Source organism: Passer domesticus, chromosome 21, assembly GCF_036417665.1.
Source record: "Passer domesticus isolate bPasDom1 chromosome 21, bPasDom1.hap1, whole genome shotgun sequence".
Taxonomy (NCBI): domain Eukaryota; kingdom Metazoa; phylum Chordata; class Aves; order Passeriformes; family Passeridae; genus Passer; species Passer domesticus.
The window spans coordinates 5,252,571-5,276,121 of record NC_087494.1 but is presented as its reverse complement, the minus strand read 5'-3'; the positions used below and the strand labels follow the sequence as shown (position 1 = coordinate 5,276,121).

The 23,551-nt window shown below is 63.4% G+C and overlaps 3 protein-coding genes across 3 annotated transcripts; 2 read left to right on the top strand and 1 right to left on the bottom strand.

Moving 5' to 3' along the window:
- Positions 1-97: 97 nt before the first annotated feature.
- LOC135284705 (complexin-3-like) lies at positions 98-3,175 on the top strand. The gene is made up of 3 exons (XM_064396357.1): positions 98-906; positions 1,530-1,617; positions 1,933-3,175. Exons 1-3 carry the CDS (start codon positions 752-754, stop codon positions 2,146-2,148), a joined length of 459 nt encoding a protein of 152 aa, XP_064252427.1. The 5' UTR covers positions 98-751; the 3' UTR covers positions 2,149-3,175.
- Positions 3,176-4,984: 1,809 nt separating this feature from the next.
- Positions 4,985-13,559, top strand: RAX2 (retina and anterior neural fold homeobox 2). The gene is made up of 4 exons (XM_064396356.1): positions 4,985-6,784; positions 8,141-8,167; positions 10,591-10,841; positions 12,714-13,559. Exons 3-4 carry the CDS (start codon positions 10,599-10,601, stop codon positions 13,155-13,157), a joined length of 687 nt encoding a protein of 228 aa, XP_064252426.1. The 5' UTR covers positions 4,985-6,784; positions 8,141-8,167; positions 10,591-10,598; the 3' UTR covers positions 13,158-13,559.
- A 1,780-nt stretch (positions 13,560-15,339) lies between these two features.
- On the bottom strand, positions 15,340-23,460 carry LOC135284695 (mucosa-associated lymphoid tissue lymphoma translocation protein 1-like). Its single transcript, XM_064396343.1, is given in 18 exon segments — positions 15,340-16,398; positions 16,491-16,625; positions 16,715-16,872; positions 17,126-17,272; positions 17,341-17,468; positions 17,890-17,964; positions 18,252-18,429; positions 18,578-18,781; positions 19,163-19,198; positions 19,293-19,340; positions 19,485-19,581; positions 19,692-19,784; positions 19,786-19,870; positions 20,200-20,351; positions 20,461-20,591; positions 21,056-21,222; positions 21,680-21,821; positions 22,510-23,460. Coding segments are annotated over 17 exon segments (2,226 nt in total). The 5' UTR covers positions 21,817-21,821; positions 22,510-23,460; the 3' UTR covers positions 15,340-16,143.
- Between the last annotated feature and the right edge of the window lie 91 nt (positions 23,461-23,551).

Here is a 23,551-nt window from a genome sequence, read left to right as displayed (position 1 = left end):
GGCCTGACAAAGCCCTGTGAAAGGCTTGGGGGGGGCCAGGAGCTCTGGCCCTTGGAACCCCCCATGCCATCCAGCCCCTCTCCCACTGGGGCTCTGTGCAGCAGGGGATTATGCTTTAATCAGAGCCTGTATGGGAATTGCTTTCATATAGATTACGGGCACGGGGCGCATCCAGGCTGGGGAGCCCCGGCCCCGCAGGCTGCCCAGCAATCTCAGAATCGTGGAGCGGGGATTAGCGGGGGCACGGGGCTGCCGCGGGTGGGTGTGCACCGCCACCGCCTCATCTGCTGCCAGTCCTTTGACCCTCGACTGGGTTTTTTCGGCTAATCCTCTTGTGTCTCCTCTGTGCTGACTGCCTGCACCCCCAATCCCCCTGAGTGCAAGGTTCTGGGTGCCCACGGCATGGTTTTCTCCCCAGGGCTTGCCCCAGCCCCATGGGTGCTGACCCAATTTTGGACCCATGTAATGGGGGGTGTGCAGCCTGACCCAGTGTGTGCTGCAGTTTGATGACTCCTTCCACCTCCCTGTCACTGTGATGAGCAGCACCTGCTGTCCCCCCGCACTGCCACTGTCCCCTGCAAGCACCCTTGGGTGCAGCGAAGGGAAGGTCCTTCCACCCTGGCTGTGCCCTCCCCTCCTAATGCCTTAATCCGCCCCTGATCCGCGGTGCCCCTGGGGCTGGGCCCACTGACCTTGCAGGCTCTGGGACCCGGTGGGCACCTTGGGGCAGGAGCTGCCACCACCACCCACCATGGCCTCCTTCTTCACGGCCGCCCTGAAGAGCTTCCAGGGGGGCAAGGACGAGTCCCCCAAGGGGGCCCCCAAGGATGACAAGGCAGCTGCGCTGCCCAGCAGCATGGCCCGCGAGGAGTTTGAGGAGTACCAGCGGCAGCTGCTGGAGGAGAAGTAAGGCTTTGCCGGGCTGAGCGGGTCACTAGGGTCCCCCAGCACTCCAGAATCAGGATCCCACCTGCTGTGGGCTTTCCCCAGGGTGGCACAGGACAGGGACAGGGAGGCAGCTGGGGCAAGAGACAGTGCAGAGCAGGTGCCCTTCAGCGTGTCTCCCCCACAGCATAGCAGGTCCATGGAGGTCCTGGCACAGGGCTGTGACAGCACTTTTGTGCACCACAGGTGACAAGGGGAGCCCCTAGGTGTCAGTGCCCCAGGGTGGTTCCAGCCCAGCACCCATGGAGCCAAGGGATGGGGGTCAGCATGGGATTGGATTCAGGTCCCACCTCCCTAGGACTGGGCGCTGTGGGAAGCCAGCAGCTCAGCACCAGGGAGATGAGAGGCTGCAGGAGAGCGAGTGCCTGCAATGGGCGCCTTCATCAACCACCTCTGAATCTGGGTGCAGAGCTGGGTGGACAGGATGTGGCTCCTGCTCCCAGATCCCCACTCTAACCTTCTTGTGGGTCTCAGACCTTCTCCCTCCTGCCCTAGGCCTGCTGTGCAGGAGGAGCAGGGTGATTAGGGTCGGGTGGTCCTGGGGAGCTCAGTGAGGGGGGGTGATGGTGTGGCACCTGCTGCAGGATCGAGCGGGACAAGGCGTTTGCACAGAGGAAGGCAGAACGGGCCACGGTGCGGATGCACCTGCGGGACAAGTACCACCTGGCCCAGGTAAGAACCAGCCTGTCTGCACACCCGGGGGCTTCCCCTTGACCCTGCATCGACCGGGACAGCCTCAGGCCCGCGGCTGCCGCGCTCCCCTGGGCTGGAGGGATTCCTGAAGAGGGCAGCAGACGGCCACTGTCTCCGCCTTACTATCTGCTGCCCACTGTCCATCCGGCGTCCGAGTCTGGCACTGGACAGTCCTGGAATCCCGCCGTGTCCCCAGCCCCCTGGGACTGGCTGTTCTCTGTCCGCGTCCCCCTCTCCGCCCTGGCAGGCACCGCGTCTGCCCCCCCCCCGACACCCTCTCCCACCCGCGTTTAGGACGAGCGGGACGACGCCCAGGTGCACGTGGCCGGAGGGGCGGTGGAGCTGCCGCAGGACCTGGCAGCCATGGTGCACAGCGAGGAGGAGGAGGAGGATGGCAGCGCCGGGGCCTTCGCCTTCCTGGCGAGGCTGCGGCAGGTGGAGCTGCCGGCGCTGCGGGACCGCGCTCTGGGCGGCGCGGAGCAGGTCAGGGAGAAGTGCGCCCTGATGTAGCACCGCTGCAGGCGACAAAGGCAGCCCCTGTCCCCGGGAGCCACGGGATGCGGCGGCTCTGGGTGCCTTCACTTGGGGTGCGGGTCCCAATACACGTTAGGCGTGGGTTTTCTTCCCCAAAACCCTTCCCAGAGTGTGCAGGGGTGCAGAATGCCTGGGTCCCCTCCAGCCGCTATGGTCAGGTCCCTGTCGTGGTGCTCCTGGTGTGAGCCCCCACATGGGGCAGGTCCCTGACACCGTTACCCTCCTCACCAGCCCTGGCACCCTGCACCATTTGGCTGAATAAATGCAGCATTTACAGCATTTGCCGGCACCATTCTGGTCGTCCTGCCACATCCCGCAGCCACACAGTCCCTGTCCTGGTTGGTGAGGGGACATGATGACAGCGCTGGAGCCGGGCTGCCCCATGTCCCCTGAGCCACCAACCAGCTTGGCCACTGGGTCCGTCCCCCTCTTTCGCAGCGGCCCTCACTGGGACCCGGGGATCCCCCTGGCTACCCCTTGGGGACAGCACCGGGAGCGGGTGTGGAGCATTTACTCCCGTGTCGAGCATCCCCTCGGTGCGGGCAGCAGGGGCATCCCTTTGGCCGGGCCAGGCTGCCCGGCTGCCTCTTGCCCCGCCAGGGACTCTCTCCTGGGCACTCGGCAGCAGCGCTGGCTTAAATGCCGCCTCGCCGGAAGGCCGGGGGCTGCTGAGATCACTAATACCTGCCTATTTTAGCGAGGTCTAATCTTCCTGAGTCGCCTGTCCCCGAGGACTAAGCTCGCTGAACCCGTGTAAAATGTACAGGGCCCGGCGCTGGCCCCAGCGGCACCTCCCGCCGGAGCCGGGGCCGCCGGGAATCACGCTGTGTGTGCATGAAAGGAAGGACGCGCTGAGCCGCCTCCATCCTCCCCACGCCGCTGCCATCTGCTCCGGAAAGGCTGCGGGGCCGGCCCCGGCCGGGCTGCCCACGGCCGCGCTGGCCGGGCTCGAGGGGGCGGCCGGACCCAGCGCAGCTGGGCTGGGAGCTGTCCCCGAGCTGTCCCGGAGCTGTCCCCGAGCTGCCACCGGAGCACTGAGCCGCGCTGAGGAGCCGGAGCGCACGGACAGGGGGGACCCTGGAGGCGCGAGGTGCCCGGTTCCCCCGGAACCCCTCCGGTACCAGCGCCGCGGCTGGTGGCTGCCGGAGCATCCCAGGGAGCGTGAGACAGGCCGGGCCTGGCACCGGGATGTTTGACGGCCCCACTGTCCCCGCTGACTTCATCATCCCTGCTGTCCCTACCATCATTCTCATCCCCGTTCACCAGCTTTTCTTCAGAACTCAGGAAATCTCCCTTCGGGCACAAACCCCACCTGTGGGGTGGGACCGCCTGTGCCACGCCAGTCCCTCGCCAGGATCTGACAGGCTGTTAGCAGCCGTGGCACCCAGCACAACGCTGATCCCACCCCACATCGCCACCAAGTGCCAGCTGCTGGGATGGTGGCACTGAGGTCCCCAACGAGCTCTGCCACCACCACCTCCGTCCTCCATCGCCGTTCCACATCAGGGTCCCATCCTGCTCTGATGGGCAGCCCTCTCCCAGTGTTCCCAGTGGGGCTGCATGGGGACTCCCAGCGCCAGCTGGGATTCGGGTCAGGACCCTCCGCCAGGTCTCCTTGGCTAATCGTCCTGCCCCCCCGCCCTCCCCGTGCTGCCACCTGCCTCCCGCTCAGCACCCTTTTGGGTCACCCCTGCTGCCTCCCCGCCTGCTAAAGGCCTCTTAATGAACTAAAAAAGTGATAAATCCCCGGCCGAGCTGGTCACGTGAGGCCGGTGGCCCCCGGCCGCCCCCCGGCCCGACCCCCGCCTCCGGCCCCACCGCCCCGGTAAGCTGACGCAGCGTCTCTAAGCGTTAGCAGCTTTGCGCGCTAATAGGATTAGGGAGGTTTAAAACTGTCATTTGAGTGAACTAAACCCCCTGATACTCTGCATTGCACCTTCTTAACCAATTTGCCTTCAATTAGGGTAATTGGGAAACTAGCAAAGAAGTATAGCATTAATATTTTAAAGTGATGAAGCGATTACGGGCCTTGGACAAGGAAGCAAATCAATTTGCTATCTGCTCCTAAAAGGCAATTATAATCATTTGGCAAATCAGCCCGCTGCCTCCCCCCGGGCGAGGCAACACCTTGTGGCGGCCGGCACGGCACACAGAGCGCGGGGCCGGGCAGCTGGGCAGTCCCGGCCCAAACCCGGCACCCCGGGGACCCTCCCGCACCCCGGGCCAGGGGGCACCCTGGGGACCCTGCCGAGGGCCGTCGGTGTGGGGCACACTGCTCCGGCACTCGTCACGGTGGCCAGCAGGGGCATCAGGCAAGTGGGGTCTGGTTTGCACCCCTGCCCCACACACTGCCCCAGACTCACACATCCCCCTGCCCACATCCCCCCTGCCCCACACACTGCCCCAGACTCACACACCCCCCCTGCCCCACACATCATCCCAGCCCCACATATCACCCCAGCCCCACACATCCCCCCTGCCCCACACATCCCCCCTGCCCCACATCACCCCAGACTCACACATCCCCCCTGCCCCACACATCATCCCAGCCCCACATATCACCCCAGCCCCACACATCCCCCCTGCCCCACACATCCCCCCTGCCCCACATCACCCCAGACTCACACATCCCCCCTGCCCCACACATCATCCCAGCCCCACATATCACCCCAGCCCCACACATTCCCCCAGCCCCACACATCCCCCCTGCCCCACACATCCCCCCTGCCCCACATCACCCCAGCCCCACACATCACCCCTGCCCCACACATCCCCCCTGCCCCACACATCCCCCCAGCCCAGGGATGTCCCCAGCACCTCTGCAGGCAGCAGGTCCCTGCTCTCCCCTGCACTCCTGCAGCACTGCATGGCACGGGGGTGTCACCCGGTCCCCAGGGGCTGCATGGCCTCCCTGTGCAGGTCATGCCATCCCTGGGGTGTGGTCTTGCCGTCCCCAGGGCAGTGCCAGCCTGCCCCTGGGGTGGTGGCACACTGTCCCTGGGGTAGTGGCGTGCCATCCCCAAGACAACATCACACTGTCCCCGAAGAGGCGTGAGACAGGGCAGGTGAAGCCTCACAGCCCCGTGGGGGACAACGGGGTGGCCTCAGGGCCCACTCCAGGACACAGAGGGGGTGTGGGGTCTCACCAACAGCAGCTCTGGTGGGGAGGGCACAGACCCACCCCGGGGCCAGCAGCCACCTGGCACAGGGTCCAAAACCCCCACAGTGACGTTTGCCATCTGAAAGGGGAAGCGTGGCGAGGAGGGGAAGGGAGTGGGAGGAAGCCTAGACAGGCCCGGGGGTGGCAGCGGTTGCAGGTGGCAGGAAGATGGTTTTGGGAGAAAGTAAAAGTGAGCAAAGAAAGAAAAGGGCAAAATCCTTGATGGGGGCTGTGGGCAGCACCAAGCACAGCCCAGGACCTCCACCATGATGTTTCCATCATTCTTTGGGGCCCAGAGCAGCAGCGGGAGTGTGGAGGAGAAGAATGGTAGCCCTGCCCCTCAGCCTGGCTGCCTTTGTCCCACACCCCCTTAGGCCAGGGCCCATGGGCACCCCCCAGGGATTGTCCCCTTGGCTGAATCCCACAGCTGCTCCCCACAGGGTGTTCCCATGCCGGGCCCAGTGCTCAGTCCCATGTCCGTGAGTCATGCCCACACCTGGTCCCATGGGCACTGCCCCATGGCTGCTCCCCACACTTGGCCCTCCTGCCTGGTCCCTGCTCTGGTCCCCGTGAGTGTTCCCTGCCTGGTCTTCATATCAGGTCCCCAGGGCTGCTCAGGGGGGCTGGTCTCTGTGGCTGGTCCCTACACCTGGGCCCACAGCCAGACCCCAGAGCAGGTCCCCAGGCCGTGCCCACACCTGGGTCCTCAAGCTGGATCCCATGCCTGGTCCCCATCCCTGTCCCCACGCTGTCCCCAGCTCTGCTCCCCACGTGGACAGGGCTCTGCAGACAGCACCACTGGGAGCCACAGGGCCACCCACGCTGTCACAGGGCCACCCCCAGGCTCGCCATCCCCATCCAGGGGGGACAACACCCATCACTGCAGCATCCCCATCCCACTGAGGCTTGGGGCATCTGCCCCGGACCCCATCCCTGGGGCAGAGGCTCCGCAGTCCAAGGAAATCCTGCCCCCTCCCCCTCCATCCTTTCTTCTCCGCTCCCCCTGTTTCTAATTCTTTCTCCTCGCCCGTAATGAGGGGATTACACGGCAAACTCCAGCAGGACGCCTTTGTGGGGAGACAATCCGAGTGGGGAAGGCAGTTCGGGGCTTTGTCCGCCACTGCCCCCCCGGACCCGTGCTGGGGGGACATTTAGAGCAATTACTTGTCCAGAAAGTAACTGTCAATCATTCTTAAAGGGGAAGGCCTCCAATTAATAACCTCGTCTTAATCCTTTGGACTCATTTCCAATCTGCGGTGCCTTGGTGACATCTGCAACACTAAATAAAGATTCTCCCGAGCCTTAGCACGGCGGTTCTGTGACAAATAAGAAGACTAGAGGCAACTTTGGCTGCCAAAGCTGCGAGATTGGTGAGGTTGAGCCGCTTGTTTGGTTCCCGGGAGGGACCAGCAAAGTTAAATACTCCTGGAAAAGCCGAGTTGGGCCCAGCAGGTAACGCCGTTTTTTTCCAATTCGGGACAAAGCACCGAGGGAAGGTGCTGAGAAAGGGAGTGGGTGTCCCCAGGGTGTGCCTGGGTTGGTGTTGGGGACGGGGCTGGCACCATTCCCTGGGGACTCAGGAGCGGGTGCGGGCGCCGGCCAGTGTCACTCGCCCTGAGTGACACAGAGCCAGGGGCAGGAGCCACCATGCTCTGACCACCCATCCCTGGCAGCTCGAGCCCAGGGAGCCAAATTTGGGCACCCAGATGGGCTTCCAAAGGCAAAGAATGGGGTCCCAGCGGAAGGTGGGGCTGGCCCTGGGCTGTCTCTGCCACATCCCCTGCTGACAGGGGAGGCCACCTGTCCTCACTGATGCTTGGCAGTGCTCAGGAAGTGAGGGGTTTTACCCACTTTGACCAGGGCTCAATGTAATTTCTGTTGCTTTTTTGGGTGTCTTTACCAGCAGCCATTCCCTCCCCACAGCTAGCAGCCCCCACAGGAAAACCATGGGCTGGAGCATCGAGGAGAGGGGGGAAGAACTCTCCTGAGGTACTGGGTCCTTATGGTTCCCAGCACAGTTTTGCAGCTTAAGGGCTTAAACCCAAAAATTGCTGCTAAAACCCCAAAATTTTGGGCTTAAACCCAAAAATTGCATGACAGTGGCTGCAGGAAGGTGTCCTTTGGGAGCAGAGTTTAGCAGTTCCCCACCCCCAGCTCAGCGTGGCCTGTTTGCAGGCAGGATTCCCAAAACACCGGTGGCAAAGGCTGGGGAGTCCTGAGGCCAGTGCCTGGAGGATGGGGAAAATGGGGTGGTTGGCTGGTGCTGATGTCCCCCAGCCTGAGCTGTAATGCCCCCCTTCCCCACTCAGGACGTTCTGTGCCCCCAGCCAGGCCAGGGCAGATTGGGGCGGGGGTCCTGCCCTTGCCCCCATCCCGCAGGGTCCGGGGTGCTGCCCTGCTGCCTGTCACTGCTGCTCTGCTGCTCTTGGCTCCTCTGTGCTCCCAGGTCAGGCTTTGCTGCTCCCTGGGAAGTTGTTGCCTCCTTTGCTTTCTGATGGGGTCAGGGGGTGAACCATGGGGCTCCATCTCTGCACCTCAGCCCTGTCCCCCACCATTGCCCCTCTTCTTCTCCTGCTTGCCCCATCTTTTCCCCAGCCCCCCAGCCTCTCTCACTCATCCCCCCAGTGCCCATCTCACCCGTTCCCAATGCCCCAGCTCCTTCCAGCTGCCCCTCAGCTCTGGCTCCCCCCATTGCTCCATGGGACCATGGGTCACGGCTGGGCAGGGCAGATGGGGATCCTGATGGGGTGCTGGGTCCCTCGGGAGGGTGCCCCAGGTGCTCAGCCCCCTTCTCTCCTCTCCTTGCAGGTGTGGAGCTGCGCAAATGAGAAGCAGGTAAGTGAGAGCAGGATGTCAGTGGGGGACCCCATCCCCTCCCTGTGTCCCCAACCCCAGAACAAGCTGTGATGCTCACACAGTGACCTTCCCCCAGACCCCCCCACAACCGCCGCCTTGGGGCACCCCAGGGTGCAGCACCCACCACCCCTGCCCTGACTTGTGGCTCCCCTGAGGCAGCCTGAGACTGCTGGGCTGGACCCAGAGCCTCTGGGGCTACAGACACCCCGCCAGGGGCTGTTGGGTATTGGGGGGGCCTCCAGCTCCCAAAGGCACACACACCCTGCTGCACTCCCTGCACCACACCCTGCTGCACTCCCTGCACACACTGCACCACATGTGCACAGCCCCTGTGGGAGTACAGCACCCACTGGGTGTGCAACACACGCTGCACACACTGCAGACATTGCAGACACTGCACACCCTGCAGACACTGCAGACATTGCAGACACTGCACACGCTGCGCACACTGCACACACTGCACACTCTGCACACCCTGCACATGCTGCACACACTGCACACCCTGCAGACACTGCACACTCTGCACACCCTGCACACGCTGCACATGCTGCACACGCTGCACACTCTGCACACCCTGCACATGCTGCACACCCTGCACACCCTGCAGACACTGCACACTCTGCACACCCTGCACATGCTGCACACCCTGCACACCCTGCAGACACTGCACACACTGCACACCCTGCACATGCTGCACACTCTGCACACCCTGCACATGCTGCACACTCTGCACACGCTGCACACCCTGCAGACACTGCACATGCTGCATACATAGCCCCTGGGCATGCACTGATTGCACTGGACACACTGCCCACAGCACACACCCACAGCACACGCTCTGAGCACACCACAGCAGCACCAGGCACACGCTGCTCGTGTTGGCTGCACTGCACAGACACAGCACACGCTGGGCAGGCACTGCACACTGCATGTGCTGCACTGCATGGTGTGTGCCACAGGCTGTGCACGTGCCTCTGCTGCCTGTGCCATGTGCACTGCACACACTGCACACACTGCACACATGGTACACTGGGTGCCCACAGCTCCTGTGCCACGGGCTGTGCATGGCCCACACACACTCTGCTCCCTGCACACCCACGGAGCTGTGCATGCCATGCATGAGTGCTGTGCACACTCACTGTGCCCTGCGTGCAGCAGTGCAGACACTGCACAGCGTGTGCTGCCTGCATGGCACACAGGCACCGCACCCTGGCACTGCTCCCGTGTGCATCCTGCACACCCCACCCTGCACACCCCCATTCCCACACACCCCATCCCCGCTGTGCACTGCTGCACACCCCCATCCCTGCACACCCCCATCCCTGCACACCCCCCCCCTGCACTCCCCCACCCCACACACCCCATCCCTGCTGTGCACTGCTGCACACCCTCCATTGCATGCCCAGCCCAGCACACCTTCCCCCCACACACCTGTGCCTCACTGGGAGCACCCCCGAGCACCCCTGGGCCCCTGCCCAGGTACGGGCACACAGCACACACCCACTGCACACACAGCACCCCACCCAGACACCCCTGTGTGTGCAGCCTGGGCAACAGCTGACACCCAGCCCCTGCTCGCTGCTAGGACCCCCATTACCCCCTCCCAGCATGAACCACTCTCCTTTTCCCTCCCACTCCCATGGAGGCATTGGGTGAGTCTTTGCTGGCGGATCTGGGCAATGCAGAGCCTTCCCCTTGCCCCAGGATTACAGTTTTATGCCCCATTTCCATGTCTGCCAACATCCTCATGGTGGAAAGAGACCCTTAATCCCCTGCAAATACTGCAGGAAGATTTCAGATGCCGGATAAAAAGCTTAAAGATGAAACGTTGCGAGGGTTGAAAATGCTTATAAGCGTCACCAAAACGGTTATTAGCTGGGGGACAGCGCCGGGTCACTCCTCCCAGCCTGGGGACAGACACTGCGTCTCCAGTGTTCCAGGGCCAGCCTTCTCCATGGAAGAGGCTGGACAAGAGGAGCAGGGGAGGAAGGAGGGAATTAACCCAGGCTTGGTCCCCTCCAGGCCACGGCAGAGAGAGATCAGGTTGGCTCTCAGTGATGGCACTTTCACAAATCCTCCATTTTAGAAGAAATCTGACTTTTAGCACCAGCAGGTTCATTGGCCCGGTGGCACCTGACAGCAGAGCCAAGTCCGAGGCATCTCCTGGATTCTGGGTCAGTCCCAGGACCCCGGCTCAGTCCCTGGGACTGTGGATCAGCCCCCAGGACGCCACAGCCTGGGATCCTCTGCTGTGGCAGAGAGGATTATGCCTTTGCATAACCTGTTCCTAGGGCCACCCTACCTTCCCATCCCTCAGTTTGCTTGTCCGTCCATCCCTGGGCTGGGGACACATGGGGGGCCCAAAGCCCCCAGGCCCCTCTAACTCTGCAGTGCCCCTGCAGGTGCCACCATGTTCCTGAATAAGTGCGAGGGGGACCTGGGGGAGCTGCGGAAGCCGGGGGACGGCGAGGGCACCCCGCCGGCCGCCGCCGAGGAGGAGCAGCCCAAGAAGAAGCACCGGCGGAACCGCACCACCTTCACCACGTACCAGCTGCACGAGCTGGAGCGTGCCTTCGAGAAGTCCCACTACCCTGACGTGTACAGCCGCGAGGAGCTGGCCATGAAGGTCAACCTGCCCGAGGTCCGCGTGCAGGTAGGGAGGGCAACGCCCCCGCACCCCGGATCCCTCCCTGAGCAGTGGCAGAGGGACCCCAAGGTACTGGAGAGCTCCTCTCAGCTCTCACCTCCAGTGCCAGTGCCTCCCTCTGTGCCTCAGTTTCCCCGCAGCTCGAGACAAGAGTGGCATCTCTGCAGAGCCAGCTGCTCCCAGCAAAGCCAGGGAAAGGGTTTAATGGCTGAGCCTTGTTCCTCCATGGGGTCTCAGTTTGACTTACAAGGTCTCAGTTGGGCCCAGGGGCCAGAGGCTCCGTTGGGGCACAGAGATGGTTCTCAGAAACCTTTTCCCCCTCTAGTGGTGGCTGCTCCCACCCCTCCTGCTGCCCACATGGGAAAGTGGCCACCTTGGCTGATTGTGGCACCTTCCAGGTTTTTTGGGCTGGGAAAGCACAAGATCCTCATGGAATTGAAGGTTTTAAGCCTGTTGGAGCAGGGCAGTGGGGCTGGGGATGACTTGTTCCTTAGGCTGCAGCAAAAGACTCTTTGGGGGACAGCAGGGCCTGGGAAGAGCCTGGGTCTTCCCCCAGTCTTCTCCCCACCATGCCTGGACTGATGGGGTGAGATCAGGAGGGAGAAAGGGTCAGGGAGCTGAAGTAACCAACCCACTGTGAATGAAAGCAGTAGCCCCCAAACTAATGAACTGAATTCCCCAGGCCTCAGCCCCAGTCAAGACAATGCAGACTTTTTTGTGCGGGTCCAAAAACCATAGAGACACCTCTGCTGAGCTCTCTGAGCAACAACAAGTTTCATAGAATCACAGAATTGTTCAGGTTGGAAAAGCACTTTGAGTCCATAGGGTACAACTGCTCCCCCAGCACTGCCAAGGCCACCACCAATCCATGTCCCCAAGGGCCACATCCACGTGTCTTAGAAGTCCTTCCAGGAATGAGGACTCCATCACTGCCCTAGGGAAGAAGTTCCCACCAATCTCCAATCTAACCCTCCCCTAGGGCAGCTTGAGGCTGTTTCCTCCTGTGCTCTCCCTTGCTCCCTGGGAGCACAGCCTGATCCCCCCTGGCTGCCCCCTCCTGTCAGGAGCTGTGCAGAGCCAGAAGGTTCCCCCTGAGCCTCCTTTTCTCCAGGCTGAGCTCTCCCAGCTTCCTCAGCTGCTCCTCATCCGGCTGTGCTCCAGCCCTTTCCCCAGCTCCATTCCCTTCTCTGGACATGCAGTTTGCACCAGTGCAGCCCAGTGTCCACAACAGCCGTGAGCAGCCCATGGAACCCTCCCTTTTCCCACCCAGCCATTCATCTTTCCTCCCCTTTTCTTCCTGCAGCAGACCCCTGTGCCCTGTGCTGCTCTGGGGACATGGGGACCAGCGCTTTAATGAGCAGTTCCCACGGGGCCAGACGTCCCCACTGGATTTGGGTCGCCAGTCCCTGTCGTTCCTGCTGGGTTTTGGCACAACTGTGGCTGTTTAACTTATAAAAGCTGTGACCAAGGGGCTGGGAAGGTCGGATAGCATTGTCCCACGGACTGCTGGGAGTTTGCAGGGCCAGGGAGGAAGGAGTTTGCATGTTCCCACGGAGGAAAAGGGGCTGTGTGCTTACACCTCTCACTTCCCCACCTTGGAGGTGTCCTTGGTCTCTGGGGCTTGGTGGAGAGGTCTGGCAGAGGTGCTGGGGTTGCTGGAGTCCTGTAGGATAGCCCTTGTGGGTACCTCCTACGGGACACCCCCACCTTGAGCGCTCCCTGTGGGGCACCCCACGTGGGATACTGAACGGGGCACCCCACCTGGGGCAGAGGCATGGGGCACCCTGCCTGGGATACCCTGCATGGGACATAGCATGAGGGACACTCTGCAAGGGCCCACCTGGGCACAGTGAGCTCACCTCGGCTCTCACCTCGCAGGTCTGGTTCCAGAACCGACGAGCCAAGTGGAGAAGGCAGGAGAAGATGGAGGCCAGTTCCATGAAGCTCCACGACACCCCTGTGCTCTCCTTCAACCGGCCCCCCATGACCCCCAACGTGGGGCCCATGAGCAACTCCCTCCCACTGGACCCATGGCTGACATCCCCCATCTCCAGTGCCACCACGGTGCACAGCATCCCCGGCTTCATGGGAGCCCCCCAGGCCCTGCAGCCCCCCTATGCTGGGCACTCCTTCCTCAACACGCCCCCGCCGATGGCGCAGGGCATGCAGCCCATGGCCCCCGCGCCCTACCAGTGCGGCACCCCCTTTGTGGACAAGTACCCGCTGGAGGAGGTGGACCAGAGGAGCTCCAGCATCGCCTCGCTCCGCATGAAAGCCAAGGAGCACATTCAGACCATTGACAAGACCTGGCAGCCCATTTGATGAACGCTCCCCTCCGAGCTCCCCAGCCGCCGCTCCTGCCCCGGCTCGGCCCCGCGGCGAGGGGGGACAGCGGGTGCTCAGCAGGACCACAGCTGGCCCCGGGCAGGGATGCCAGGCTGCCTCCTCCCCACACTGACCCAGCACGGGTGGTGTCAGGGGAGCGAGTCAGGGTGCTGGCAGGGCCCCACGGCTGGGGGGAAGCGCTCCAGGAGAGCTCCTTTGCCTCTCGAGGCACCAAGATCAGCTAAGGACCTGGCTGAGGCTCAGGCATCCCACTGTGCCACCGGGCCACCCACCACACCCCAGCTGGACACCTCCTTTCTCCACACCCCCCACCCTTTTCCATTATTATTAATTTTTTTTAATGCTGCAGATTTAAACAAAACTGAACAGAAAGCTCTAGTTTTGTAGGGAGTACTTGGGGGGATGTTTTAGCTGCATTGGGGCACGCTGCTGGTCATGCCAGGAGATGCACCGAGAGCACGGGTGTATTGTGAGTAAAGACAAAAGCTGGATGGCTGCTGCATGCTGGAGTTGGGCGCTGCGGGGCCGCGGTCGTGCCGTGCCCTCCTTAGCACGGCGTGGCTGCCAAGCCTCTGCCAGAAAGGAGCTTTCCATGAGGGCACGGGAGCGCCATCCCTGTGCACCCGCCTGCCCTGCTCCCTCGGGATGCTGCCAGGGCTGGGCCAGGTCCAGGCACAGGTGACCTGGGACTGGCTTGTGCTGCTCCGCGGCCTCAACAGCCTGTCACAGGTCCCCTGCTCGACTGCCCCGTGGGGGCTGTGCCCACTGCCCCCCGCCCCAACACTCCCAGAGGTGCCAGTGGCAGAGGGCTGCTGGAATTGTGCTGGGGGGAGAATGGGTGCAGCGGGACCCCTGTGAGCTCTGGTGAGAGGAGGCAGCTGGCTGTGAGCCCAGGCTCACCAGAGCAGGGTTCTTGGGGCACACCACACCTGGCTTACCCCTTGCCAGTGTTCCTTGCCAGGTGGGAGCTGGGGAGTGGTGACAAGGTGCCATGTCCTCAGGACGTTCCAGAGTGGCTTTGCAGCTCTGCCCCATTTGCCCACCCACTGCAGCTTGGGGTACAGCCGGTGGCACCATCACCCTCACCGCTGGCAAAGGCCAGCATGACTCCAGCACACGGCTGAGCCCACAGTAGCTTTGAGGTGCTTCAGCACAGCCGGGACAGCAAGACAGGGGGGCTTATCCCTGGTGAGTGGGTGCCCCGGGTCCCTGGGATGCCCTGAAGTGTCCTAGGTTCCTGGGGTGCCCTAGTCCCTGAAGGAACCAAACGAGGGACAACCCACCTCCCACCAAAGGTTTCCCCCAGAAAATCTTCCCACTCCGGAGCTGACAAGAGCTGCTGGGGCAGCCCCATCCCCACCGCATCCCCCGGGCCAGACCCCGCTCAGTGCCAGCGCCCCCGCCTGCAGTGCCCCCCAGCCCGGGGTCTCACCCCGCTCCAAACCCCCCGGGGCCGGACTCTGACGTCTGCAGAGCCCGGGGTCGGGCGGGTCTGGCCGGGAAGCCAGGCGAGGCACTGACCCCGGCGAGACCCTTCTCCTTGTGCCCCGTCCCCCGGCTGCTGCTGCTCGTCTGTTTCGTTAGCGACAATTAAACCTTTAACAAGCCATTAAACGCATAATCGATGCTCCCCGGCTCCCCGGCCCAGCTAATGGGGTGAAGCGCCCCGGCCGAGGCGAGCTCCGGCCGGCAGATAATGAAGCAACGGCTGCGGAAGTAATGGGGTTTGATCCGGGGGACGGGACGCGCTCAATGGGGGCTGCGCTTTTCACATGACATAATTGCCGAGGCTGGCGCCAGCCCGGGGCACCCCTCGGCCTCCCGAGCGCCAACAAAGGCAGGCTGGCGCTGGGAGCGGCAGCGCCGCACCCCCGGCTCGTTTGATCGGAGCCTAATTGGGGCGAGGGTGCTCCCGCGGCCGGCCCAGAGCGCGGAGGGGCCCCGGCAGCAGGATGCGGCTCCGGGCGCTGGGGGCTGTGCGAGTGATGGAAGCCAGCTGCTGTCCTTGGGGTGGCACGGGGAATGTCGGGGTACCCGCACGTGGTACCCCCCTTCCCTCCCCTGGGTGCGCCCGGTGCTGCGCTGCACCTCCTGCAGGAACCGGCAAGATTTCTGAGCCCAAAAAAGCCACTAAGACGCAGGGAGGGCGGAGAAGCACTGAGCCGCCTGGCCGGACCACTTTATTGGTGCTTTCCCCGGTGGATACCCAGCATGCGGGAGTTTGTGTGGGAAAAACTCAATCAAAAAGACATTTTTTTCCCCCTTAGATCCCAATCCTGTCCTGAAATCGCTCACTGCCCAGATGGGGCCGGTTCCTGGGGCTGGACTGTGAGGAGTGGGTGCTGCTGGGGGCACTGGGGGTACCAGGGGGTGCTCCCACTCCCTCGTGGCCGAGCAGGAGCCCACCCGCTCCCACCCCTGTAATCTCCTCCCGCGGGATTTGCCCCCTAAGCTGCTTATTTCTCTCTATTTCTCCCAGGCCTGAACGAACCTAGCCCTGCCCCGGCATGACGCCTCAAGCCCGCTGAGCCGTGGTCTCTGGCACTCTGCCCCTGGCACTGCCTGGTGGTGGCCTGGCATGTGGGGCTGGCACTGCCCAGGGACGTGGGGCTGGCACTGCCAAGGGATGGGGGGCTAGCACTGCTCAGGGATGGGGGAGTGGCACTGCCATGCCCAGGGACATGGGACTGGCATTGCCCAGGGACAAGGGACTGGCACTGTCCAGGGACGTGGGGCTAGCACTGCCCAGGGATGTGGGGGTGGCACTGCCATGCCAGGGACGTGTGGCGGGGGCCCACATCCCCATTCGTGCTGTGCTGTGAAACCTGCACCCCTTGGCACAGGCCAGGATGGAGGCCAGCCTCCGTGCGTGTCACCTGCACCCCTTCCATCCCCTGGCGCCCCAGCAGGACAGGGATGGCACCAGGGGACTGAGTGATGCGGGTGGGGCCTCACTGTCCTTCTACGGGCTGTGGGAGCTGGGGCCCTCGGGGCTCAGGTTCTCCTCAGGGGTGTTGACCCATGAGCTCTCCCCTACCCCCCAGCTCCCGGGGGCAGAGGGGCAGAGGGGGCTGTGGGCTGGGGAGGGGGCGGCTGCCCACTGCAGGTTGAGCTTGGCGATGAGCGGCCGCCCCACGTTCACCCGCTGCCGCTCCTCCACGAAGTCATCCATGCCCTGGTAGCGGTACTGCAGGCACACAGTGAAGGCCAGCTCCTGCTGCGGGGACACCAGCACCATGGACTCCTGCCCTGGCACGGCCATGGCCACGCTGTGCCCCATCACCGGCCCCCGCTCGCCATGGCTCTTACCCGCAGCTTCTGCAAGCCACAGATCCGGCTGTAGAGGCAGCAGGAGGGGCAGCCGAGGCTCCAGACGGGTGCCAGCGGGCTGCCCAGCTCCTCTGGGCTCTCCTTGTTGGTGCACTTGAGGTCCACATCCAGCTCCTGCCATGACGGCATCCACGTGAAGACCACCACCGTTTCCCCCCGTTCCCCAGTGCTGCCCCAGTGGGGGCTCCAGCAGCTGCTCCCACCTCGGGAATATCAGTGAGCCGGGCCTCACACTTGGTGATGTCCTTGGGGGCAGCCACCACACGCGTGTAGATGATCATAATGTTGGAGAACTCGGCAGCGAAGCCCAGCTGCACGGTGACACCGCAGTCAAAGCGGAGGTGCCGGCTCTCTGGCAGGACTGGGGAGGGCACAGGGAGCACAGGGCTGGGACCTGCAGGGGCTCAGGGCTGGAGCTGTACCCACAGGTGAGGAGGCGGCTGGGTCACCCCAGAGCAGGGCTGCCAACGTTGTTCCTGCCTCTAGGCTGGTGGCTCTGTGCTGGCAGTTTCTCCTCCAGGTGGGAGGAACCCAGCAGATGTTCACAGCCTCTCTCTGCTCTTGGGGCTGTCCCCCTCTAGATGCCAGCTTGGGACAGGGTGGCCATGACTCACCGTGAGCCTTGGCCCACTGCAGGTTCCTGGCAGAGGACTCATCCTGGCCCGGGGGGTGGATGGGGTCTGTCAGAGCCCGTCTCTCTGACAGGTTGCTGCGGAGCTCCAGTGCCTGCCGGCCTCGCGTGATCTCCAGGGTGCCCATGTCTGCAGGGGCACAGGGGGTTGGCAGGGGCCACCAGAGAGGTCATTGCTCCCCACTGCTCCTCACTCACCCTCAGCCACCTTGTCTAGCAGCACCGTGATCTTCTCATCCTCCAGCAGCCAGCGCTTGAGGAAGGTGACGAAGATGCCGTTGGAGAGCTCACCCTGGCTCAGCTCATAGGCTTCGGCATCTGCACACCTGCGGGCACAGGGCAGTGGCTGGATCTGTCATGGGGTCTCGCACTCCCTGGGAATTGGCCCCAAACAGGATGACAGCCCTAAAGAAGCCAGAGCTGGGTGCCCAGCACTTTTCCTATCACACCATCTGGCCACTGTGCTGGGGACAGGCAAAAGCATGGCCAGATCCCAGATGCTTAAAGCATCACCAGCCCATCCCTGTGTTCTGGAGGAGTCTTGGAGCTTCATGGCAGCAGGTGCTGCCCAAAGCCAAGCAGTGCCATGGGCACCTCCCTGCCCTGTGAGGGACTGGGGGCTGCCGCTTGCCCAACCCCTCCAGCATCAAAGGTGGAGAGATGCAGCCGTGGGGGCCAGAGCCCCTGAGCTAGGCAGGGAGACTCAGCCCCACTGCCTGTGCCAGAGGATGGTGGGAGGGAACCCACGTGGCATAGCCAAAGACGATGTTGGCCGTGACCTCCAGCGCCCCAACCTGCGGGATGATGTCATCATTGAGGTTCCTGCAAGAGAAGAGAAGCTGGACAGACTGAGAACCTGTCCCACCCCCAAAACCCACCCCAAAGCGCATCAGACCTTGAAGGCTGCTCTGTGCCACTCTGCCCACCCATTACAGTGTTTGCTAGCTCACAGGGGCAGTGAAGTCTTGGGGCATTTAGACAAAGACAGTGGGTTTAGATGGGACCCTGGGAGTGCCCCACTACCCGCCCCCAGGAGCCACCACCACCAGGTCCCTGTGCTGGCTCTCCCCGAGCAGCTTGTCCCCAGATGGGTGGCAGGGCCGGGTCACCTCTTGCGGCACATGTCCAGCAGGAAGATGTTGAGGCCGGTGCGGCGCTGCTGCATCTCCTGCAGCACCCGCTGCACGCACAGGCAGTGCTCTGACGTGTAGGCGCTGGGCGCGTCGATGGGCACCATGAAGCTGTTGCCAAAATTTTCATAGCCATGCCCAGCATAGTAGAGCAAACCTGCTGGGGAAACAGAGGGCAGGTGACATGGTGACATCCCCTGACCTGCCAGCACCTGCTTTTTGCCTGGCTGCACCCCAAGACTCCAGCAGCATAAAACCACCCAGCTGCCCCCGGGCTGGAGCCACGCTGGCAGGCGCTGTCGCACCGTAGACGCCCTTGTCAAGGAGGAGGAGGAACTCATCGACGGCCATCTGCATCTCAGCCTTGCGCAGGTCCAGCAGCGACACCACCTTGAAGTCGAGCTGGCAGAGGAGGGCGCCCAGGGCGTGAACGTCCACGATGGGCGCCTGCAGCTGCTTGTGGTGCAGGTAGTGCATGTTGCCAATCAGCAGCGCCACTTTGTCCGTGGCTGCAAGGACGGGAGAGGGAGGTGTTGTTACAGAGTGGGACACACCTGCTCTCCATGCTGCCCACAGCCCACAGAGGTGACACCCAGCTCTGGCCAGCATCACGGTCCCTGGGTACCAAGGTACCCTATGGCATCCCTGCCTCACTGATCCCTCACCCTCAGGTTATGGGTAAGGGTTAGGGTTGGGGATTTGGGTTGAGGGTTAAGGTGCTGATCTGGTCTCCTAATATGGGTTGGGGCTGGGTCGCTGTTTCACTCTTCCATTATGCTGCACCCAAAGCATTCCTGGCCAAGTAAAGCCTTATGGGGTGATGACAATGGTGACACTGGTGACAGTCAGAGCCCCCCAGGGCCACCAGCCCCTCCTGGGCAGGCTCTTACCATACAGCTGTCCAGGGCTGCCGTGCTCCAGGGAGCCTGGGAAGAGAGAAATGCTGTGCCATGGTCCTCCAGTGCCAGGGGAGCACGGCGGGCAGAGCAGCATAGACCTGGCCACTCTGCTCCCACCTACCTCCATCCCCCTCCTGCCAGGAGCCTCCAGAGGTGAAGAGCCGTGGTCCTGTGGCAGAGGGGATGTCAGGGACCCTCTGTATGACTTCACCTCCCAGCATGGGCTGCAGTCCCCCCAAAACTGTGCAGCCATGAGAGCTTTACTGGGAACAGAGCAGGTGGGGGGTCACAGAGGTTTGTCTGGGGCCCTCACCAATCTCCACGTCCACCTCCTGGCTCCACACTTCATGGAAGAGGTTGAACACGTGGCAGGAGTAGCTGCCCCGCTCGGCCGTTGTCACCAGCTTCACCTGCCAGCAGGGCAGAGCAGGAGGCTGGGGCCGTGTGCCAGACCACGCTGCACCGTGCCACACTGTGCCATGCCATACCATGCTGTGCCATGGCAGAGGTCCCTGCATACCTGGAGCTGGGGTGCCTGTGCCCCTTCCACGGGGCGCCGGTTCCTGAACCACTGGTACTGGGGTGGGGGGTTGCCAATGGCTCTGCACTCCAGCAGCAGCGTGTCCCCCTCGGCCAGGCGGCACGGCCGCGGCTGCCGCAGGATCTGCAGCCCTGCCATGCTCGGGCAGTAGCCACTGGCTGGGGAAGGGACAGCGTGGCAAATTAGGCACCCAGCCATGGCAGCGCTCTGCAGCGCTGCTCCAGGCCCCAGGTTCTGCAGCCACAGGCCCTGGCACCCACGGATGGCATGAGGCAGCAGGTATGAGGAGGGCATGGGACTCTTCTGTGGGCACCATCACCCCTGCAAGCCCAGAGACCTTCACAGCTGAGCCAGGGCCTTACATGGCAAACGATAGCACTCAGGACCCATCCCTGTCCTGATGGGGCAAGAGGTGCCCTGCAGGAGATGTCCCAATCAGGCAAGTGGTGCCCCACAGCTGCCAGCCCAGGGACAGAGATCTCAAGACCCACCTGAGCTGGGGCTGCTGCTCTTCTCCACCTGCACATGAGCCCACCTGGAGAAGGTGAAGGTAGCCCCACAGTTCACCCGGCAGATGTACCACTGGCCTGTGGAAGTGGCTGTGTCGATCACCAGCTCTGGGGATGTGGCTCCAGGCACCTACAAGACAGGAGGAGGCCAAGGAGTAATGTGCTCCCTCACCCATGCAGGTCCCTCACCACAGCCAGGGTGTGGGGGCCCTGCTCACTGTGACACAGTGGGACCTCACCTCCTGCTTCCCACAGAACCACTGGTACGTGAGCCCTGGCGGGCCAGTTGCACAGCAGGTCAGGGACACCTGTGTCCCCTCTGCCACCACCTGCGACTCGGGCTGCACCGTGATGCGAATCACATCCTGGACTGTGGGAGAGGAGAGACCAGCCTGGGCTGGTTGAGTCTCACACCACCCCATGCCATCCACTCCCATCCTGTGCTGCCCCACCCCCACCCCCCACAGCTTCTCCCCTCCCAGCCCATCCTTTCACATCCCACACCTCTGTCCTGTCCCAACCATCTCATCCCACCTTGTCCCATTGGGATATTCAGTGCTATCCCATCTACAGATCTCGTTTCAGTCTATCCCATCCCACTCTGCTCTATCTTACCCTATCCCATCCCACCCTACCCCATGCTGTCCAAATATGTCACATCCCATCCTATCTCATCCTGTTGCATCCATCCCACCCCACCCAGCCTGCCCAGCACCTCGCTACCAGAGCAAGACCCCCGACAGGAATTTTTGTTCTTCACCCCCGTGCCCATTTCCTCCTGCCGAGCCCCTGCCCCCGGCGCTCCCCTCCCGCGGCTCTGCTGCCCGTCCGTACCGGCGGAGCTGAGGACCCGGCAGGCCTGTTCGTGCCCCATGCGCTCCAGGCAGCCCAGCAGGTACCGCAGGGTGCAGTCGCGCTCGGCCAGGAGCTGCAGCAGGCACTGTGTGGGGCTGCCGCGGGGCTCCAGCACCTTCAGCGAGCACATCTCCAGCTCCTCCACGCTGCGAGCGCCCGCAGCCGTCAGAGCCCCAGCCCCAGCCCCAGCCCCAGGCACAGCCACAGGCACAGCCCCAGCCCCAGCCACAGGCACAGGCACAGGCACAGGCACAGCCCCAGCCACAGGCACAGGCACAGCCCCAGCCCCAGCCCCAGCCCCAGCCCCAGCCCCAGCCCCAGCCCCAGCCCCAGTCACAGGCACAGGCACAGGCACAGCCCCAATCCCAGCCCCAGCCACAGCCACAGGCACAGCCCCAGCCCCAGGCACAGCCCCAGCCCCAATCCCAGCCCCAGCCACAGGCGCAGCCCCAGGCACAGCCCCAGGCACAGCCCGCTCCCTCAGGGCGGGTGGGAGCCCGGCCCGGGGGGACTGACCCGTGCGGCCCTCGCTCAGCCCCCGGCAGAGCTGTGCCCATGGAAAGCGGGTTGGGGACAGTCCCCGCAGGGCTCCCCCAGCCCTACCTGCACCTGAAGCGTTTCTCGGCCCCGGCCAGCTCGGCCAGCTTGCGCCAGCCCCGGCCGGCGTTGTCCAGTAGCTCACACAGCCGGGCCACCACCTCCTCGCCCAGCGAGCCGATGGGCATGCTCCAGTCCCCCATCGCTCCTGGGGACCCCGAGGGGACGAGCTGTCAGTGGGTGACGGGGTGACAGGCCCCGTGCCCCACCGCACCCCTCTGGGCACAGGGTGACTCAGAGGGGAGAGCAATGAGATCCCTGGTGGCAGGAGCCTGAGGAGGTGCTGGGACCTGGCTGGATCTGGCCACCGGCAGCCAGCCAGGAATGACACACATTGCCACTCTGCAAGCTGGGTGGCACAGGGGACTCCACTCACCCCCCAGCCTTGGGCAAGGAGCCAGCGTACTTTAGCCTGGCCCCAGGAAAGGGACCTTCATGGAATGGGATCCACAGAACTAGAAGGAGGGGATGGCACCCGTCACCTTCCCTGTCCTTTCAGGTGAAACAGAGAATGGGGCCCCAGTACCCCTCTCCTTCTGGCAGAGGCCCCAATGGGGCAGCAGCAGCATCCCCCTTGCTGTCACCAGGCATCTGCATGGTAGCTCTGGAGCCACCATGAGGAGCCTACAGGGGGGTCAGCATAGGGTACATGGGGGTCTTGGGACTGTGACCCAGCCCAGCTTGCCCTGAATCCTGGGAGAGGTTTCAGAGTGACACAAACCACCCGGACAGGGGCAGCTCCCTCCTCCTCCCCTCAGGTCCCTTCCCAATAACCCACCCCAGAAGGGCCCTTGTCCCCAGGACTGAGCTGCCCAGAGCAGCTGGGTGACACTCACCCAAGCAGGGGGCTCCAAGACAGAGGACAGGGACCCAGGTGCTCCGTCTGCTCACCTGCTGCTGGATTTGGGATCTGGACACACTGGGGGAGGTGAGGGGAGGGCGAGCTGCAGGCCCAGCAGCGATGGGCACTCACCGCGGGGTACGGCCGAGCCCCATCAGCTCCGAGGCTGTGCACTGAGCCCCACACAGAGGAAATGAGAGTTCAGCCCAAAATCTCCCACAAGATCGCCCCCGCGCTGCAGCACAGCACTTCTGCTTCCCTCCTCTTCCTTCCTGTTGTGCAGCACGTGGGCGCAGAGCTGCCACCCACAGCCCCGGGGGAGCTGGGCACTGCCGGCCCTGTCACAGGGCACACCCTGTCACAGGGCACATGGCACCGGGGCCACCGCCAGCCCAGGCACAGGCTGCACTGTCCCCTTCTCACTGCACGAACCCACAGAGCCCAAAAGGAGCTGCAGGGCAGCGAGTCCAAGGTGGAGGTGAGCTGAGGTGACTGTGGCACCTATCAGCCAGGTGTGCCCAACACACAGGCAGAACCGGGCCAGGGGAAGCTGCTGGGCTTTGCCAAGCTGAAGCTGCCCAAGGAGAAGCAGAGACAGAGCAGTGAGGCCCCTATTGCTGTGGGGAAGACCCTGCCTTCACTGTCCAGCCCAGGCAAGCCCTGACATCCCCACACCACTGCTCCTGCTGCTGGAGGAGGACAGGAGAGCATGTTGTTGGGGGGGCACTGCAACAGGCCACCGTGTCCCCTCCTTCAACTTGCCTGCTGTCCCACAGCCCTGCCAAAGCCTGGCCCCTATCCTTCCAGCCCTGGGGAGCACAGGCTGCTCAGGCCCTGAGATCCAGTGGCCAGGGACACAGTGACACAGGTGGGTCATTCCCCAGCCCACACCCCCACGGAGCCTCAGCCCCAGCCACTGTGGTACAGGCGGTGATGGAGCAGGACCCCTGTGCAGTGTGGGCTCTCTCTATGACCCAAAACCTGAGCTTCTGCACTAACAAACACACTGAGACCTTGTGGCCTGTGTTGCCTCAGCC